At 52.7% G+C, this 19094-nt stretch overlaps 9 protein-coding genes across 9 annotated transcripts; 4 read left to right on the top strand and 5 right to left on the bottom strand.

Moving 5' to 3' along the window:
- Nucleotides 1–182: 182 nt before the first annotated feature.
- MRS44_012631 (uncharacterized protein) lies at nucleotides 183–1046 on the bottom strand (the record flags this gene model as incomplete). The annotated part of the gene is made up of 1 exon (XM_046269412.2): nucleotides 183–1046. One exon carries the CDS (start codon nucleotides 1044–1046, stop codon nucleotides 183–185), a length of 864 nt encoding a protein of 287 aa, XP_046132913.2.
- A 581-nt stretch (nucleotides 1047–1627) lies between these two features.
- Nucleotides 1628–3311, top strand: MRS44_012632 (uncharacterized protein; the record flags this gene model as incomplete). Its single annotated transcript, XM_065618865.1, has 4 exons — nucleotides 1628–1645; nucleotides 1821–2054; nucleotides 2113–3040; nucleotides 3091–3311. 4 exons carry the CDS (start codon nucleotides 1628–1630, stop codon nucleotides 3309–3311), a joined length of 1401 nt encoding a protein of 466 aa, XP_065474937.1.
- Nucleotides 3312–3531: 220 nt separating this feature from the next.
- Nucleotides 3532–5040, bottom strand: MRS44_012633 (uncharacterized protein; the record flags this gene model as incomplete). The annotated part of the gene is made up of 1 exon (XM_046280054.2): nucleotides 3532–5040. One exon carries the CDS (start codon nucleotides 5038–5040, stop codon nucleotides 3532–3534), a length of 1509 nt encoding a protein of 502 aa, XP_046132911.2.
- A 2064-nt stretch (nucleotides 5041–7104) lies between these two features.
- Nucleotides 7105–8179, top strand: MRS44_012634 (uncharacterized protein; the record flags this gene model as incomplete). The annotated part of the gene is made up of 2 exons (XM_046269408.2): nucleotides 7105–7190; nucleotides 7240–8179. The coding sequence occupies 2 exons, from the start codon at nucleotides 7105–7107 to the stop codon at nucleotides 8177–8179; spliced, it is 1026 nt and encodes a 341-aa protein (XP_046132910.2).
- A 649-nt stretch (nucleotides 8180–8828) lies between these two features.
- MRS44_012635 (uncharacterized protein) lies at nucleotides 8829–9354 on the top strand (the record flags this gene model as incomplete). Its single annotated transcript, XM_046281116.2, has 2 exons — nucleotides 8829–8943; nucleotides 8999–9354. 2 exons carry the CDS (start codon nucleotides 8829–8831, stop codon nucleotides 9352–9354), a joined length of 471 nt encoding a protein of 156 aa, XP_046132909.2.
- Nucleotides 9355–9526: 172 nt separating this feature from the next.
- MRS44_012636 (uncharacterized protein) lies at nucleotides 9527–9982 on the bottom strand (the record flags this gene model as incomplete). The annotated part of the gene is made up of 3 exons (XM_046269409.2): nucleotides 9527–9717; nucleotides 9774–9897; nucleotides 9950–9982. 3 exons carry the CDS (start codon nucleotides 9980–9982, stop codon nucleotides 9527–9529), a joined length of 348 nt encoding a protein of 115 aa, XP_046132908.2.
- Nucleotides 9983–11312: 1330 nt separating this feature from the next.
- On the top strand, nucleotides 11313–12275 carry MRS44_012637 (uncharacterized protein; the record flags this gene model as incomplete). Its single annotated transcript, XM_046276086.2, has 2 exons — nucleotides 11313–11776; nucleotides 11828–12275. 2 exons carry the CDS (start codon nucleotides 11313–11315, stop codon nucleotides 12273–12275), a joined length of 912 nt encoding a protein of 303 aa, XP_046132907.1.
- Nucleotides 12276–13046: 771 nt separating this feature from the next.
- On the bottom strand, nucleotides 13047–16426 carry MRS44_012638 (uncharacterized protein; the record flags this gene model as incomplete). The annotated part of the gene is made up of 7 exons (XM_046276085.2): nucleotides 13047–13821; nucleotides 13877–14006; nucleotides 14056–14386; nucleotides 14437–15309; nucleotides 15357–15445; nucleotides 15493–15632; nucleotides 15687–16426. 7 exons carry the CDS (start codon nucleotides 16424–16426, stop codon nucleotides 13047–13049), a joined length of 3078 nt encoding a protein of 1025 aa, XP_046132906.2.
- Nucleotides 16427–16880: 454 nt separating this feature from the next.
- MRS44_012639 (uncharacterized protein) lies at nucleotides 16881–17760 on the bottom strand (the record flags this gene model as incomplete). Its single annotated transcript, XM_046276084.2, has 2 exons — nucleotides 16881–17667; nucleotides 17735–17760. The coding sequence occupies 2 exons, from the start codon at nucleotides 17758–17760 to the stop codon at nucleotides 16881–16883; spliced, it is 813 nt and encodes a 270-aa protein (XP_046132905.1).
- Between the last annotated feature and the right edge of the window lie 1334 nt (nucleotides 17761–19094).

Below are 19094 nucleotides of genomic sequence, written 5' to 3' on the forward strand. Positions count from 1 at the left end.
TTCTTTCAAATCGAACGCCATGCATGAGCACCATATACCACCATCTCCGTCTTCCTTGTGTTCCCGCGCGCCTGAAATGCAGTTGAGTGCCACCCGTCCTTTTTGAACTCCAGGCAAAGACAAATGAAACTCGAGGTGATTGTTAAGAAACCCTCGATGCAGCTCTCTTAGTCATGTCGTGTCTAGACCTCACGCTGCTTGGACTCGTCACCGTAGCCACCGATCTGGATACCGCCGAAGCCGTACGTCTTGCCCTCGGGTGCGCGCTTCATATGGCTGCGGGGTCCTCGCTCCTTTCGATCATCTCGCAGCCAGCTCAGGACAAGCTCACCTAGGCGGCTGTTGCCGGAAGCGCCCACAGTACCGTCAATGGTGGAGAGCATCTTGTCAGCCTCGTCCCATTCCTTGACTGTGCCAAGGTGCATGTGGACGAGGTGACTGGGCCAGCCGGCGAGGTTGTCGAGAATGTGAGTAGCGTAGACGATGGTGCACTCTCGGATCTCGGTCTCACGCTTGAGCCAGCCGAGGAACTCGGCGCGGCTGAGGACGTCAAGGTCGACGGTGATCTCGTCGAGCAAGAGAATAGTCCAGGGTCGCACGAGACCCATGGCAAGCTGAACGCGACGACGCTCACCGTCAGAAACGGCGTGCATGCGCCAGTTGGTGTCAACATCGAGCATAGCTACGAGCTCATCTCGACGCTCGGGGTAAGCATCGCCACCGACGGAGCGGAGAAGCTCATTGACACCAATATCGTTGCGGACAATGGGGTTGAGGACCCATTCGAGGCCGAGATAAGTGACACCCTCGAGACTCTCCTTGAAGGGATCAACTCCGCAGATGGAGATGGTGTTGCTGGGTGAGAGACGCTTGCCGGCGAGCAGGCGAAGGAGGGTCGTCTTTCCAGCGCCGTTGGCACCAATCAGAAGAGTGCGTGAGCGCGGAGGCAGATCGAGGGTGATATTCTTGATTCCAGTTGAGTAGTCAGGAAACGTGTACGAGAGGTCGTTGACCTGGATGCGAGGAGGCTTGGGGGGAACAGCCATGATGGACAGTTGAGGAGATGAAGTGAGGATGTGATAAGGTATGAGAGGGTGATTGATGAGATGATAAGAGATAGGCTTAAGCGTAGAGGAGAATAAGAGAAAAAAATACAGTCTAGTTTCTACAAGATGCTCGTTTATGAATCGCCAGATGTTGTAAAGTCAAAGAAACAGAGATTTTCCCCTCCTCATGAAGCATCCAATCCATCCATTTCTTCCGAATGGCGGGGTCTTCAGGTCATGACCCCGCCGTCCTTCAGCGGTCTCACCGCCCAAATCCAGCACGTCATGCACCTAAAAGAGAGGCTCGGGGTCCACTGGAGTTGCCCCCATCCCACTATCCCGCCGGGGTTGGCCCATGCCTGCCCGTTGTCCAGCCACTTTACGCCAACCTTCGTTTCTGACGCGTATCAAGCTTCGGAACGCGTTTTCTTGCATTCAACTTTGACCACCAGTCAAAGGCGGCTGCGATAACCACAATATCGGGACACTGTGATATCCAGATTGATATCCAGATCTTCGATAGCAGCATTCTACAGCTTGAATATAGCCAATCTCTGCGCCATCGTCGTCGTCCTGTCAAAATGGTCGCCCTCGAAGAGGTAGAGGGCAGCCTCCTCCAGAAGCCATCGCAAGTCCTCCTACCAAGCTCCCATAACGACACCTCATCCTGGATCTCGACTAACATGATACTCCTATAGTGATGCCGCTCACCAAGTCCCTTCTCGAGTTCCCTCCGCGTACAAGCCTATGCAATCCTTTGCTCTCGACAAGCAGCGATCCTACCAGCAACAATATGGCGACATGTACTTCTTGCGCCTCACAAAGATCAAGCCCGCCGTCGATCAAGTCGCTGAGGCTGCATGGAGTGGTACATCTATCGGTGGCGAGACGGCTAAGCGAGTTGAGAGAGTTCTCGATGTCCGTCAGGGAGAGCTCTGCTGGGTGACGGGCACCGTGTATATGGAGATGCCCCTGAAGCCCAATATTCTCGAGGATGTGTCTAAGGATGTGTGATTCCCTTCCAATTGGCCTTGTTCTGACCCCCCAAGCTGACTTGTACCTATAGCGCTGGATTTCTGCCCCGATCTTGACGCCCAAATACTTTTCCGACGACGACCAGGTCATGCTGGAGGACGAGTCAGGTCGCATCAGGCTTGTTGGAGACTTGCTCAAGTCACTACACCTCGTCACGGGCTGCATCATCGGTGTTATGGGCACCGAAAACTCGAATGGCGAGCTCGAGATTATTGATGTCAAGTTCCCGGATCTAGCTCCCCAGCCAGAGCGCTGGAGCCTCACCAACGGAGCCGGCAAGAAGCCCAAGGGCGAGGATGAGGAGATGGCTGATGCCCCTGAAGGGAAGAAGGGTAACAACAAAGTCGCCATTGTGTCTGGCTTGTCCTTTTCTGGCACCGATGCTTCCTACGCTCTCGAGCTCGACCTGCTCCTCGAGTACTTGCTCGGCGAGGCACTCAGTCCTTCCAGTCAGGCCGACGTCTCGCATATCAGCCGCCTCATCATCGCCGGAAACTCCATCTCAACAACAGACCAAAAACCCCAGGCCGCAGATGAAGCCCAACCGGAGAAGAAAGCCCACAAGAAGTACGGCTACGACTCCAGCGCCTACAACCCACTCCCCTCTCAGCTCTTCGACGCTTTCCTTGCTGAACTCCTCCCTTCTATCCCTGTGACGATGCTTCCTGGCGCCCAAGACCCTGCCAATGCCAGTTACCCACAACAGCCTGTGCACCCAGCCATGTTCCCCAACTCGCGAGCATACGCCCGTGATCCATCTTCTGCGGCAACGAAGCCAGGCTGGTTCGATACGGTGACGAACCCTTGGGAGGCCGAGGTCGAAGGATGGCGTTTCCTAGGTACTGGCGGTCAGAACGTCGACGATGTCTTCAAGTACGTCGGCAGTGATGATCGCCTGGGTATGATGGAGGCCATGTGTCGATGGCGGTGCTGTGCCCCGACTGCGCCCGATACGCTGTGTAAGTGCTCGACATACAATCATTTGTTGTGCTCAACTGACAATTTACAGGGAGTTATCCTTTCCAGGAAGACGACCCCTTTGTCATGAAGATGTGCCCACACCTCTACTTTGCCGGATGCCAGCCCCAATTCTCAACCAAGGTGGCCCATGGCCCTGACGGTCAATCCGTAAGACTGATCACTGTGCCTTCATTTTCGACGACAAAGGAGATTGTGTTAGTGGACACAGAGACGCTTGAGGTGGAGAGAGTCAAGATATCAGCAAAGTAAACAGACATGAGCAGAATAGGAGTTAGGAGGTTTAGAAAATAGGTTGCAAAATACCCCGAATGCATAGACCAGTTGACCAAGCTACCTAAGCTCTCATCTTCATAAGCAACGTTGTCCCAGAATATCGCACCCTCGCCCAACCCAGTTCCCATTTTCAACGCCTGGTTCCTTAGGATGACCACCATGTTACACAATGCGCCCTTTGATGTGCCAATTGTCCTCAGTTCGGCTCAAACTCAGAGTCTTCGTCCCCTTCATCTTCAGAGTTCCCATCCGTCTCGTCTTCCACTACCCAATCGAAAGCCTCTTCGTCATCAGCCCCGAGGCCGTCATCCGCTGCACCATTTGCATTCTGGCCGTTCGTCTGGGCGACAGGCTCTTGCACGTGCTTTCTGCAGGCCTGCAAAACCTTGTACTCGAGCTCGGCCAGCTGCCGATTGCACCACCTGATACCCGCCATGCGAAAATATTGCATGCGGCGGTCACCTCTGAACAGGTCGAGCGGCTCTCTGCCGCCGCTTTGGCGGCTGAGCTGCTGCAGCTTTCGGTGCTTGGCGAATCGAAGGTACTGAAGGGGCAACGAGATCTCGCTCCTGACTGGACCCTCTCCCTCGTTGAGAAACTTGTTCCAGACCTTGATAACGATCTTCTCACAAGCGATACCTTTGAGAGCCTCGACAAGGGTCGAACCTTGCTGGAAGAAGTTGACAAAGGTGAAGGTGCCATTCTCATAGCGAGGGCTGATGACAATCTGCAGGGTGTGGACATTCATCTTGCTGGGGAACTTGGCGAATGTCTTGATGGCCTCGATCATGAACTCCTGAGTTTGGGCTGAGTGACGATTGTGATCGGCCTGGATAGTCAAGTACCGGAAGTCTTCCCCAAACTTGTCGACGTTGATGGTGCATTCCTCATGTTTTCTGGTTTTCAAAGCCCTTCCGGGGTGGTAGTCGCCTACTGCAGCCAGTTGCTGAGCCCCTACCATCTGGTGAGATGGACCAGGGGCATCACGAAGGCGGTACAGGAAAGTGTTCTCTCTGTAGAGGACGCCCGTCGCCTCTAGGTTGATTCTTCGGTTCACCCGGAGGATGCAAGTGTCGAGTCCTGGTCTCTCGCGCTCGTAAACACGCTTCCAGCCGTCGTAGACGGGAATGGGCTTGTGTGAGACGAGAATGTGGCGGTAAATACCCTCTCTAACCTCCGTGGGCATACCCATCAAGCTTGCCTTCTTGAACTTGGGCTTGAGCTTGAGGATGGGCCTGCGCTGGGACCTGGGTTGGAGCTTGGGCTTGGGCCTGGGTCTGGGTGGTGTCACACCCCCGGCGTACGCAGAGAAGATGAACGGAGGCGGCGCAACATCGTCTTCGTCAAGTGACTCTTCATTCTCAGATGCGGGCGTTGGAGCTGGAGCGGGCCACTCTGGGATGCTGGCCATCAAGATGGCATCGTGAATGTACTGGTCGCGAGGGATCCCGAATTCCTTTTTGAAGTCTTCTGGAAGGGGAGCCTCAGCTTCAACGGCAGCTTCCTGATCGGAATCAGAATCGGAATCCTGGGAGGGAGTCGACTGGCGCCGTCTCTTGGCTTGGCGGTTGTTGGGGGCTGCCTTTCTCTTGCGGCCTGTAGTAGACGAAGAGCCGTTCGCGGATGGCGTGGAGTTGCGGCTCGTCCGCTGTGAACTTGCCCGGCTTCGTATGGGCAGGTTCTCAGAGCGAACCGCTGTAGGCATGATTGGTTGTGAAGACCTGAGGGAGTTAGAAAGGGGTAGATGAGAGTTGAGGTTGTGTTGGTATGAGACGTACCAGACGTGGGAGGCTGAAAGAGTTGACTAGGACGTGGAATGGTGTAAGTTAGGAGAGGGGGTTGAAGGAATAGTGGAGTTGAAGAGGAGACAGATGATGAGTGAAGGTGTAGGCTGGGGATTGAGGAACTCTTGTTGAAGGCGGGAGGGTCTTATGGTGAAATGGAGATGAGGGTAGCCTAAGTGTGAGTACAGTGAGGAGAAAGAGAAAATGAATTTTAAGACAGAAAACTTGAAGAAATTGGGTAGGTCTGAAGACGATTGTGTCGTAGTGAATTGATTTGAAGATGTTGAGGACAGATGGATGAGGATGGGCAACGATGAACGAGTTTGGTTTGGGGAAGTGAAGGAAGTGAAGAGATTTAAGTCTGGGCAAGTATTCGGACTGATGAAAAGTAAGAAACTTCGAAGACTTCTATCGAGTTGGTTAAGATTTGGCACTTCAGGTGAAGAAATCATGATTCACTGCCCCTTAACGCTGGGCCAGAAGCGTATGCCTGCCAAGGGCCTGGAAATGGAGCACACACAGACAGCATTCAGTAGTACTGATATTGAATAACGGATAGATATTGTCTAGACTACGATGTTTTCGTCTTACCATGCAACCCCTTCCAGCAACCCCCCGAGACTGAAGCTGTTATCGCACACATCGATTGCAGACCGAAGTTACATCTGGAGTCCTTGATACTTCTACTACAGAATTCCTAAAATTCGAGGCATACAAATTTCTTCAAAAATCGCTGAGGGATATCCAAGGCTTCATTGACTTCACAGCTGCCAGGTCTTGGTTAATCCAAGTTATCACAACCCCAAACAAAGAGGCCTAAGCAGGTGACTCAACACTTCGGCCTAACCATTTTCTATCACTTGGGCCTCGCATAACTCATACTTGCATCCAGATAGAAAAGAAGTCCACGTATGCCGCGAGGAATAGACAACGTTCAAAGTTTGCCGCTATCCAACGTCCACGAGACTACCCAATCAGGCGACGACCAAACACTACGAAAGACTTTCAACGACAAGCCGATACATCTCGTTTACACCGCAAGATCCGGCTTCAACGGTTCTCAGGCGGTCAGATCTCACAAAAGTCAATCTTGTCTCGGTATACGACCCTGAGTCAGGCACATGAGCCACTACTCGACGGGCGCATTGCATCCCCTGATCTGGCCGTGATGCGCACCTGCATTCCTATTACCCTATAATTGACCTCTGATTACCCTATAAATTGTATCTCGTTCCTCTGAAGTGGTTGCAGCGATACGTTGTTGGGGTTCGACGTGACCTTTTCCGGGAGCTCGGCTCAAGCGGGGAAGTCGGGGTCACGATGGCTTCAGAGTGCCCATTGAGAGGAAACACGAAGCTATTACCCTATCAGAACGTCATGTGAGAAATGTGAATCAATCTCCCCGCTTCGAGTCAAAGTCAGCTTCTCGTCTGGTGACACAAAGAACACCTTCGAAGAATGAGGTCTCAGAAAGAGGACCCCTAAAACAGGGCATCAAAAGAGGGCCTGGAAATGCCCCAGAATCATCCCGAACATGCGACGTCTGCGCCTTTCCAATGTCAAGCGCATGTCAATCCTTCCAGGGCGCGCCAATCAAAAGGCGAGCAAACCATTGGCGAGCGCTAAAACGGGCAGAGTTACGCGGGTGTTGAGGCCCGTTCTATCCGTAAAAGTCGGATACTTTGTTCAAAAAAGAATTTTCTTATCATTTGGGTACTTATATAGTACTTGTCTGTACAAAGTCACTACTTGCCCCTGCTGATCAAACTAGAGCCGCCTGGATAGACTTTTTTATCCTTCGTTCTGTTGTAGTAACGGCTTCTTTCGGGTTTCAACTTCGGACGTGTCCGGCCGAGAGCGAAGATCAATACTGATATACACCATCCATCCACTATACAGATATATATCAACCTGCTCCCTTCACGACATTCGGCTTGCACTTTCAACACATTTTTAATTATCAACAACTACTTAAGTCATTCACAATGGGCTCTCTCGACGTCGACGCCAAACTCCCTTGGATCAAGACACCATGCATCCCAAGCCCCCAGCTATCAAAAGTAGCAGGCTGGTAAGTCCCCTTGGCCTCTAATCAGAAATACAACTCACTCTTTATTTAGCAACGTCTACCTCAAACTTGAAAACCTGCAGCCGTCAGGCTCCTTCAAGTCCCGCGGCATCGGCAACCTCATGACCCGGGCCGCCGCCTCGGCTCCGGGCCCGGTTCACTTTTACTGCTCGTCGGGCGGCAACGCCGGCCTTGCGTGCGCCACATCGGCCCTCTCGCTCGGCCAGCCTGCCACCATTGTCATCCCGCACATCACCTCTCAGCTCATGAAGGATAAGCTGCTGGAGCTCGGCGTCGAGGTTAAGCAGGTTGGCAAGAACTGGGCTGCCGCTGACAAGTATCTCCGCGAGGAGCTGCTGGCCAATGATCCTTCAGGAGTTTATGTGCCCCCGTTTGATCATCCTCATGTATGGGACGGAGCTTCAACCATCGTCGATGAACTACGGGAACAGCTCGACGTGCCCATCGATGGCATCGTGTGCAGTGTTGGAGGCGGAGGTCTAGTCAACGGCCTCATGCAGGGCGTCGAGGGTCATCAGTGGTCAACCACAAAGCCAACCGTGCTCGCGGTCGAGACTGTGGGCGCCGACAGCCTCAACGCCAGCGTCAAGGCCGGCGAGCACGTAACGTTGCCCGAGATGGCCTCGATAGCAACATCCCTGGGCGCCACGCGCGTGTCGGAGCAGACATGGAAGTGGAGCCAACACCCGAGCGGCACGATGAAGAGCCTTGTCGTTTCCGATGCTGATGCCGCCATCAGCTGCGTGCGGTTTGCAGATGATGGAAGACATCTCGTCGAGGTGGCATGCGGAGCAACTCTGGCGATTGCTTACCGTGGGGACTTGCGGATATTCCTTGGCAAAGGCTTGTCTGACGAGGAATGGAGCAAAAAGAATGTCGTCCTGGTGGTCTGCGGCGGATCCAATGTCACTCTGGGCATGCTGCAGACATACAAGGAAAAGTATCAAGCAGAGTCCTCCATCAAGGTGTAAAGCCTTCAGTTGACTCACGAGACAATAGATTGGGTGGACGCTCAGTTAGATACGACCTGGCGTTACAGCTCGGGCATATTCGAGGGGAAAAGAAATCGGACAAGGCAGATCGGAGTCGTTTAACCTTGTGATTTAGGTCTAGCGTTGAAATTATAACCCGCCTCTCGTACAACATATGCTTGAGCAATATGCTTAATATAGAGCCACGGCGGTAATCTCAGACACCTATGCACCGCATACGGAAACGTGTGAAGAGCGCAGCCTCAGCCAATATTGACTGGCGAAGCCTCCAACTCGTCGCAGGCTGCTGCAGGGCTGACGGCCACCCGCCAGGGCCCTCCTCAGCCGTTCAATAGTGGCGTCTGGTGGCGTTCCAGCAAGAGAGTCGTCGCCCGGACAAAGGCTCTAGGACTCGTGAACTGGTGACGCCGTAAGCAATTGGCGTTATGGGGGAGCGCCATCGAGGCATTTTGAAGTTTTGTCGAGGCGGAATTGAGGCGGCTGGAAATTGGTGGCTCAAAGAGCGGAGGACGAGTTTTTGGACGAGTATAAGAAGTTGAGGGATGGACGAGAGATGAGTGTATGCATCAGAAACTACAAGCCTCACTCAATTACACAAGATCAAAGAAACCTTCTGAATCTCTTGAAAATGTCCAAGACTCTTGCCGCTTCATTGGTCCTCCTGGCTGGCTCTGCCATGGCCATGACCCCAAACCCACAGACACAGAGCCTCAAGCCTCGCAGTGACTACTGCGGAACCGACCGTAAGAACTCCTTCTTGAAAATTCATTTAGAAAAAAATCCTAACACGTCCTGCAGAGTACAACATCGACTGGTACTGCGTCAACTCCGACACCTCCTGCTGTGTCGGCAGCGTCCAAGGCGTCTGCATGCCCACAGGCTACTCATGCTGCGACACTGGATTCTACTGCGAACCCGACGAGCAGTGCTACCTCGTCGGAAATGTGCAGTACTGCATCAAGGACGGAAACAAGGCCGAGGCGACGCGCACCGCCGAGTCGCACTCTGTTGGTGAGACCGAGGCCAGCAAGAGCAAGAACAAGGGTAGCAGCGACGACGATGATGATGATGAGGACAATTCTGCTGTGGCTTCCACAAGCAACAGGGTCTTGCTTCTCCTGCCCTTTTTGGGCGCCGTGGCTGCTTGGCTGTGAGGGATTCACTTATAATGAGGCGTTTGGAGTTGAGGGTTTCATGAGAATAATGAGGAGTCGTGAGCCGGGAAATAGTCATTAATTGATTACTATAATCTGTATATACATGTCAGCAATCTTTTCTCCGGGGTCAAATACCAACAGGCATACCTTCATTTGTGCTAGACACCATTTATCGTCTTCCTTTGCTTGTGCTCCCTCTTCCCTTGGCTGCCTCCTTATCCGCCTTGGCCTGATCAATAAAGTCCTTCATAATCTGGTGCAGATCCGGGTTCTTTCTAGCGAGCAGGAGGACATCATCTGTCGTCACAGTTGTGCGACCTGCGTGATTGCTAAACGTCTCCAAGTCGGTGGCCACATTTTCTAACGCCCGGCCTCATTAGCACCAAGTCCATATGGCTCACAAGGAGAAGACACACCTATCTGGGCCCAGACGAGCTCTGTGAGGGCGCCGATAAACTGCGGCGTAGCGTTGCGGTTGCGGATGAGTGACTGCTCATCAACAATCTGACCGACGGCGTACCACAGCGCGGCCTTGAGGCGCTGGAGGGTTGGTTAGCTACTGTTTCGAATGTCAACGGGTCTGTGATAATACCTCACGATCCTCATCGCCTGTTGTGTCAGCCATTTGATGTGTTGGTGACGTTTAATGTGAAACGGTGAAGTAATATGAAAAGGCTGGAGCGTGCCTAGACGCGTCGCGGGGTACAGGCGGTGCTTGTGAAAGTGCCTACGAATAAAGAGGCAAGAGGCGGGGTGTTTGCTTGGTTGCACAACAGCGAAATAAAGCCATATCCATGATACAAGGAGAAAATATTTGTGTATGATTGGAACTCTTTCAATTCTTTGAGAAGAGACTAGAAACAAAAGGTAGTGTAGCATTGATACTATCTTGTGTTGCGCTGGGAATCCCATCCAACTGGGCCTTGCGCAACATCGATAACCAAGCATCGGCCCATATTATCTATATAGAAGTTTAACCATGTTGGATAATACTTACCATTCATCTAATAAACGCAAGAGAATAGTTGAACTATGCACAAACACTGTTTCCGTTTGAAATTTGGAAAGGGCCATTGGCTTTGTCACAATATATCGTCCATTCAAAGGTACTTTGCCAAGTATCGGCTGTATTCCATTCACGACAAGCACAACACTTCAACCACCCCTCAAGCTCAATTCAAGTGCCACAATTCTCGCAAGTCCACAATCCCCTGTAAATCTTTACCCTTCATGTCAATAATAAAAGTCTGCTCCTGAAAGTTCCCGAACTCATTCGTCATCACATCCATGATCAGCGCTGGAGCTCTTGCATCATCAACTCCATCAAGGACCCAAAGACCCTTGATGGTGATCGACACGTGATTGCGCCTGCAAGTTGAAGCTTGGGTTCAACATTTTCCCAACGCATCTGTGGAAGTGTAAACTCTACAATAAAAGGTCCGACTTGGCGATAAAAGGTCGCAGCTGATCAGGAAACAAAGAAAGGTTGGCGAGATGCTTTTGCATGGCCTCCAGAATCTCGCAATTCGTCCAAGCCACAGTTGAGCCCATCACCCCACCCACGAGGATGGCTGTGTTTCACCTCCATCCAATAGGCTACTCCTAATATCCAACCCCACACTTCCTGACGCCATGGCTTAATGCACCAGCCACACAAACCTCGTCATCCTTTGACCAAAGCTCCCTCTCGCCACTCACAGCCATCCCATCCATGGATCCATCAAGCAACAGGAACAGCCATCCACACACTCGAATCAGATGCTTTCGGGTTTTCGGCCCAGAACGGCGCCTACGTAATGCTACTGTACTTTACCTTTGAACCGTCCCTGTAAATAAACTTGCGTTCGCCCGCTTACTGGTGTTAAAACCATTGCCGTTTGATCTCACCCAACCTTCACTCAGATTCACCAACTTGCATTGTACATTCACACAAAGTCGCGATAACCTCACCAACCATGGGCGCAAGTTCAGGCGTCACTCTCAAGTTCCTCCAGTGGTTCATCCGCGGAGTCCAGTTTGGCTGTGCTGCCCTCATTCTCGCCATCTACTCGTACTTTCTCGCCGCCCTCCACAACCACAAGCTCCCCATCAGCGACACGGTCCGCGCCGTCGAGGGAATCTCAGGCATTGCCGTGCTCTACACCCTCGCTGGTCTGCTCCTCCTCTGCTGCCTCGCAGGACGGACCCTCTCTTCTTTCATTGCCATTATTCTCGATGTCGCATTTATCGGCGCATTCATCTACGTTGCCGTCGCCAACAAGAATGGAGCCAGCAGCTGTGATGGCTATCTAGACACTCCATTCGGCAAAGGTAAAGCTAGCCAGACAGCCAAGGGAAGCGATGGCTTCACGGCCCTCCCTAGCTATCGCGTTGCTTGCAGACTTCAATCTGCTTGCTTGGCCGTTTCCATCATTGCAATGTATGTACCCCATCTCACCCCGTCCAATTCCACCATCTGACATCAGCACAGCTTCTTCTTCGTCTTCTCCATCCTCATGGAGGTAGCCCTCGCCCGCCACCATAACAAAGAGAAGCGCTTCGGCCCCAGCCCCGCCAACAACTACACCTCCGGCTACGGCAAGCGACCCGGCTTCTTCGCCCGTCTGTTCCGTCGCAAGACGGCCGCCGTCAACGACGACAACGAGCTTCCCGAGCACACCCACCCCGACCAGCTCAACGACAACGGCCGCCAGAGCCATGGAACCGAGCGAACCGCCGTCAACAGCTACCCCGACAGCACGTACAACAAGTACGACAGTAACGGTTACAGCTACCCCGACGCCAACCACGGCCGTCAGGACGGGTACGGGCAGATCCACTATCCGGAACCCGAGTACGGTGTCACGCAGCCGCCTCACAACAACAACCACAACAACACGAATTACCGATATGACGACGGTGTCTACGATCGTGCTTAAGAAATTGGGAATGTACGGATGAGAACAAAGGATCAACAGAGAATGAGATACCCGGAATGTTGCTCCCGGCTAAAGCAACCGGTCGCTTACGAACATTTCATATTCAGAACAGATAGATGATAGGACCTGATGAGCTAATAATGAATAATATTGTACGGTTCTTTACACTTCTAATGCTCCATTGACTTGGAATTCGTCCCACACGCAAACGTATTCAAGCCACTATGGCTTGTTACACCAGAATGTCCCAAATCAAGGATTCGAGTAGCCGTAGAGATGACGAAGCATAAGAATCTGGTAACATGGCAACCGGCTCAACAAGGTTCCACAACGGCATTGCGTTGCCCGATCATGACCTCTGACAGAACCTTGTTATAAAGTTATAACAAGGTGCTTACCGTTGCGGTTACTCCAAACCTAGAATTGTCCAGAGTTGGTGATGAGTGTGTATTGTCTGCCCTCCAACTACATAGAAGGTGGTCATGAGAGATGAGTAACACAAATTCGGGATTCGTGACAGCGATTTAAATATCCATATTGTAAAGGCTAGACTAGACTAAACCTACCCCAAATTTAAATCACGTTAGCTGAGTTGTCATGGTAAACCGCCGAGTTGACAAATTCTAAGAGGCATCAACCCAAAGACACAGTCAAAGAAGGCATTTTACTTGTGCTTGAATTCGCTGTATTCCTAGTTATACTCGCTGTTCGTGAGCAAAACATCGGCCTCGCAACTAACAGCTACATCACTTCATTCAACAACAACCATGTTCACCATCCCTCAACATGCTCCAACTCACTCATCCCATCGTCTGCCCCGGGATCTGGCCAGCTCAAATCCAGCTTTTCAAGCTCCCTCGAGAAAAAGTCCTGCTCCTCCCTCATCGCAGCCCTAATATCCGGCGCAATCTTATCCGGGTACCGCCGGATATTGAGCCAGTGCGTCAGACTCCTGAGGGCCTGCTCCAGCGGCAGGGCCGCATCCACCTCGGCGTCGACGTCGCTACCGGCGAGCCACTCGTCCCGGAGCTCCGGTCGGCAGTGCAGGTAGACCGCTGTGATGACCCTCATGTTGCTCTGTCGCCACTTACGGCCGCAGTATGGGACCTGGTTCTTGAAGAGCTTGAGCGTGTAGAGGCGCAGATCCGGCTGTGGCACCTTGAGCGACTTGCGGAGAATCGTCGACGACTTATACTGCACGAGAAGCAAGTTTCGGTGTGCTTTGTTCTTGCAGATCTTCTGCATCACTCTCAGGTAGTTGATGAGAGAGAAGAAGTTGCGGCGGGAAAAGTCCGTAATAGGTTCCATAGGGAGGGCGTTGATGGGGTATCCCAACTCGTCAACCTCGGGTCTTGTGGAAGACAGGTCATCACCCTTCAAATCTCCGTCCTCTTCTTGGGTTTGTTGCGAGGGTGGTGACCGCCGTCTCTTGATCGGCGGGGGCGCTGCTTCGTCTTCACTCTCTTCTAGATCGTCGTCATCTTGCTCCATGTCTGCAGCTGCCTTGTCTCTCGACTTTGATAATAAGTTGCAAAAGTGAAAGAAGCTTCTTCAATAGTCAGTAAACCAACCTTGTACTCAACAACAACAACTCTACTCACCTGTTTTCAGCTCGGTCCATCTTGCTGTCGACAACTTGCTGTACATCCTGATGAGCGAACAGCTTAAGAACGAGAGGAACGTAATTAGAGTCGAGAAGTAGTTGTGTCATGTACTCAAACTTGAGCACATCTGATACAATATTAGCAGTGAACACACGTATCAGCCAAGATAAACTTACGAGAAACCCGTAGCCACTTTAGTAGGAGGATGAGAATTCCAGTCATGGCTTTAGAGGTAATCTCTCGTGTCCTTGCAGCGTCGACTTCTTCCAGGGACAGTTCTGGAGTTGGGACCCTAGGCGCATTCTGTCCTGGCAATTCTTGTTGTTGCTGCTGTTGTTGCTGTTGCTGTCTGTTGCCTCCAGGGCCTCCGTTCATGCCAGGATTGTTGCCCCTACCCATTCCCGGCGGTCCTTGTTGTGGTTGTTGCGCGACGACCGCAGTCACATTAAGAAGAATCGGCCGCAGAAGCACAATAACCAAAGATTGAAGGTGAGGCAAAGCATCGCGCTAGAAACTGTCAGCTTGCTCAAAGTCGTCCATCTTCCCAAGACACTCACATAAAACCTCTCCACAGCAAGAAGTCGTTGCTTATCCTTTTCAGTCAAGGCTTCCGGCCGAGGGCCGTAGTCTATCTCAGGTTCAGCAACTGCTGGACGCTTGGCCTTCTCTTCCGCTTTTGTTTCCGCCCTGACTTCTTTCAATATTTCCTGCTCTTCCAGCGAAAGCTCGTTTAGGTCGAGATCCTCAATGTCGTCGTTGTCATCGTCATCGCCACTATCGTATCCACGCTCAAACTTGAGGAATCGCTCGCGCTCCTCCCATAGCTGACGGGTTGCCCGGGTCATCCTCACCCGCGTAGAGAACAGCTCTCCGGCCTCGAGGATGGACGCGGGAATATCACTGCCCTCCCATTTCCGGCCAACCAGAGCGTTTTGGAGACCAGCAGGACCCTTTCCGCCAGCACTGTTACTGGTGGCATCCAAAGGCGGGTACATGAATGGGAAGTTCTGGTTCGTTTGGTAATTCTGCTTCTTGCCGCCTTTCCCACCAACGCCTGGTGAGGGAGGTGGTGAGGGGGCTGGAGTTGCGATATGGACAGGCTGGTCCAGGATCGAGGTTCCTCCGCTCTGAACCTGTGGCGGTGCGGGTATAATGCCATTAGCACCATTATTCCTAGATACTTGGTTGGACAGTGGGGGTAATAAAGAGGTGTTATCTGCTTCCAGCGGGATGGCTGGTTGAGGGGGCACATAGGCCGGGTATTTAGAGGTAATCTCTTGGCGGAAGACGTGATAGTCTAGGGGCGAAGCAGTGATGGTGTCTTTACCAGCTGCCTTGTCGCCCATCTCGTTGGTAGCCTCCTTGATGGCCTTGAGCTCCTTGGACCCGCCGAACACAAGGAGGATAGACTTCCAGAAGAGGAGAAATATCTGCGGCATGTAAGTAAGGAGTCTGGTTTTACAGTAAGGATACATACATGAGTTTGGGGCATAGTGTTATGCTCGTCCCAACGGAGTTTCGATGTTGCTGTAAACATGTAATCAACCAACGAGGGCTTGAGTTCCACTAATAGCTGTTAGTTGCGGTACCACATATGTGAATAATAAACTCACATAGCTTTCCATGGGTGGAGGACATGTCCTCTGGATCGCTCAGAGTCTCTTGTATGGCAATATACATGATAGTCATGAGGTTCATCAACTCATCCTGGGCTTCTTGAACATTGTTATGTTGCCCGAGGGGTTCTCCGGACCTGAAAATTGCCAATCAGCTTGGAGCGGAATAACCAAGAAACTGGTATAGTCACCAATGCACTTCAAAGCTATTTCTGAGGGCTTCCCATATGACAGGCAAGCCCTCCAACGACGTTAAACACTCAACCCCGGCCTTGATGGCCTGGAGCTGGGATTTACTCGCGACAGACCGGCTATCACCGGGTGTCGCATTCGACATGGCAGTATCGTTCCAACGCCCCAGGACAAGGTACACCAGCTTCCCGATGGAAGCGTTCCGCAACGCAGCATCGTTGGACTGAACGCCCGCGATGGCGGCCTGGATGAAGCGCGCACGTGTGTCGTTGTCGGCGTCGTCCCACTCATCCTGGGCGCGGAACTCGTGCTGCCAATGCCACTTAAACGCTCGCTGGGCTGCACTCAGTCGTACCCACTGTGGTAGTTGATAATTGAACCACTCGTCGATCTCCTCGGCGTGCGGGCCCAGGTCGGTGTACTCAAAGTCGTAGGCGACGGGCTCTGAACGGTTGAACTCGGCGACGATATGGCGTAGTTGCTGTAGAGAGAGCGAGTCGGTCGGATTCGGGGGGCCGTTAGCCGGAGGAGGAGCCATGGGTGCCGCGGGGGGGGCTCCTTGCAAGGCGTTGCGCTGGAGGGGAGGTCTCGCCAGCGGCGGCGCGGGGACGGGTGGAAGCTCGTGTTGCTCGGTCTCTCCGGCCATATCTGTAACCTCTCCCGTATCGGTGACGTCTTCGGTAGGCGTGAGGGCCTGGGCCCCGTCTTGAGCGGCCCTCGAGGGCCAGAGGTTGCTCATGGTGTATGTTCGGACGTTGGATCTTGAGGCTGGTTCGAAACGATGCCCCACCAAGATTGTTCTCTATTCGGCTCTGGCTCTCAAGCCATCGTCACGGCACAGGGTTCGTTCTGGTCGTCGGCGAGTCTAGGGCTATTACAAGATGGATACTGTTTCCAAAGGCGAAGATGCTCGGTGTGGTAGTGGATGTGGACGTGGCAGGCTGGGGGATCCAATGCAAGCAGCTCACTTCAGCCTTGGGGATTTGGAGTTGCGCCGGCAGAGTTAATTGGTGGCCTGGGCGCCTAGAAATACAGGGTCCACCTCCCACCACAGACTGCGTCACAGTTGATCTGGACCGTGGTTGGCTTGTGCGACCAAGCCTCATTTTGTAGCTTGGAGTCTCAAATCTTTTTTAAACGACGGCCAAGGAATTGATCAAGGCTAGGCTTGGGTATAGTAGAATGCGATGGAATTACTCAGAACCCGCAGAGTCGTCATCAGAACCTCCTCCTTCTCCGTTGCCCGCTTGCTTCTGTTCCCTGGCCTTGGCTCTCTTTCTCAGCTTCTTTAGTCGGTTCAACCTCTTCTTCTTATCCTTGATATGTTCCTCCTTCTCTGTCAGTCTCTGTACCTCGGCCGCCTTCTTTTCTTCTTTGGCTTTCGACCTCTTCCTCAGTGATATCCGTTGCTTCTTGCCTGGCCGTCTTTTGCTCTTGCTCGCCTCATCTTCTGTCTTCTCACCAGACCTGGCCTTTCTCGTCACCGTGATGGTTGTAACTTTCCAAGGAAGTTCAAGCCCCCAGGCCTTATCGTGCGATCTTTCGAGCACCTGGTCCCCGCTCATGGCTGCGTATGAGTATTGTTGCTTCAGCTGTGTGGGCACATTCGTCACCAAGTAGTAGGACAGTGGTCGACCTCGGACGAATTCGCCTTCGCCTGTAGGTTCAACATCTTCCTCCAGGACAACCTTTTGCGCGGCAGGAGCGCTGCTGAAGAGACGGAATGCAAATTCCTCCTCGGCATCCTCCCCTGTCCCATCAGGAGAACCAGACCCCCCTGCTTCTTCGTCACCTGACCCTTTGAGTCCTGCGAGATGAGAATCCCCCATAATCAGATCGGCGGCCGGCTGGGCGAAGCTGTCGTCCAACCCCAGCGACTTTGCGATCTGCGCATTCAGCCTCGCCCGCAGCTCAGCGTCCTGAATACCATCATCACTCTCACTCCCATTGTCTGATCCATTCAGATCCTCTCTTCGAACCCTAAGAGGAAATTAGAAGCTGCATCTCTAGTCTCCCGTAAGGGAGGAAGAATGGAACGGTTACATACCTCTTTGCTTCTGGAAGGTCAAACATGGTTGTCGTCTCACAACCCCCCTTTCCCCTCAAACTATTGATGGAAAAGATGGAACGGGCTGAAGATGCTAGCGGGCTTACCAATAAACGCTACCGTCCACGTCGTATTCAACAGACCAGAGCTGAAAAAAAAAAAGAAGAAATGGTCCGTCTCCGGCGGTCCGCGGATCTTGAGCACGCGCGGCGTTGATGACGATCGGGACAAATCAGACTGGGCGCGAATGAGGCAAAAAGAACTGGGTCTCTCTCGTTCTCGTTCTGCACAGACGAAGAAATGAAGGGGGACAAGGGGTGACAAGAAAAGGTATGGCCACGACAACGCGAAAAGCAGCTGAAATCTCCAGTTTATCCGCTTTTCAGTGCGACGACGTCAAGACGAGAGACGATGGGCGATGCAACCCAAGAATTTCCTTTTGCTTATCTTATCGTGCCCGGCGCTGGAGTTGCCTGCCACAAGTCAGCACGGCGGCCCGCAGCGGACAAAAAGAACCAGTCAGTCTAGGACCTTGATATTGGGCATCTTTTTGGGACTCTTCCTCTTACACCACCTACGAGTGTGACAAGCCAAAAACAACATGAGATGAAGCTCAAATCTTACTCCAGCACATCATTCTTTCTCTAATATTTAGCCTCACACAGCGTATCATCGAAGCTATACTACATCTACGGCAAGCTCCGTATTGCTTCGATTCCGGTCTTTTCTTTCCACCACTAGCACGACCCGCTAACAGGACCTCATTCTCCTCCTCGGCCAATCAGCCCTCTCCTCCGTCCTCTCCCACAACGACCATCACGACACCATCCCACGGCGGGCCACCCCCTGGTTAGAGCCTCGACTTGGGACCGGGCTGCCGGGTGCCGCTATTCACGAATCTGGTAAATACCTCGCGACTACACGCTCGTGCGTGCTCCCACTGCCGCTCCAAGCAGGCTTCGGGCGGCTTGGATGGCCCAAGCCCCCGGGACCGACGGGGGAACCGACTGTCCATGACCCTCGGTGGCGCCCGCTCGTGATGGTGGTGACCGCCATGATGCGACGACACCAAGCAAGCTGTGACCTAGCCAGACATAAAGCAGCTGGCATCCCCGAGACTATCTGGGATGGATGGACCCTTTACCACCCCTTTGGTACTGTAGACTCCACCTGCTTCCGGGGGAGCCACGCAACATCAGACTCGATCCAGACTTGGCTTGGCCCTCGGCCCATCTTCACGATGTGCTGCCATGACTTTGTTGGTCGCAATCGGTCGTCTCATCGTAATTTCCAGCCCGTGTCTCATTTCCTGGCGGGTACCTCAACCGCCTCAGGCGAGTACTTCAACTCTCCAACCCCC

The sequence above is a fragment of the Fusarium solani genome (assembly GCF_023522795.1).
Source record: "Fusarium solani strain SB1 chromosome Unknown bctg00000008, whole genome shotgun sequence".
NCBI lineage: Eukaryota > Fungi > Ascomycota > Sordariomycetes > Hypocreales > Nectriaceae > Fusarium > Fusarium solani.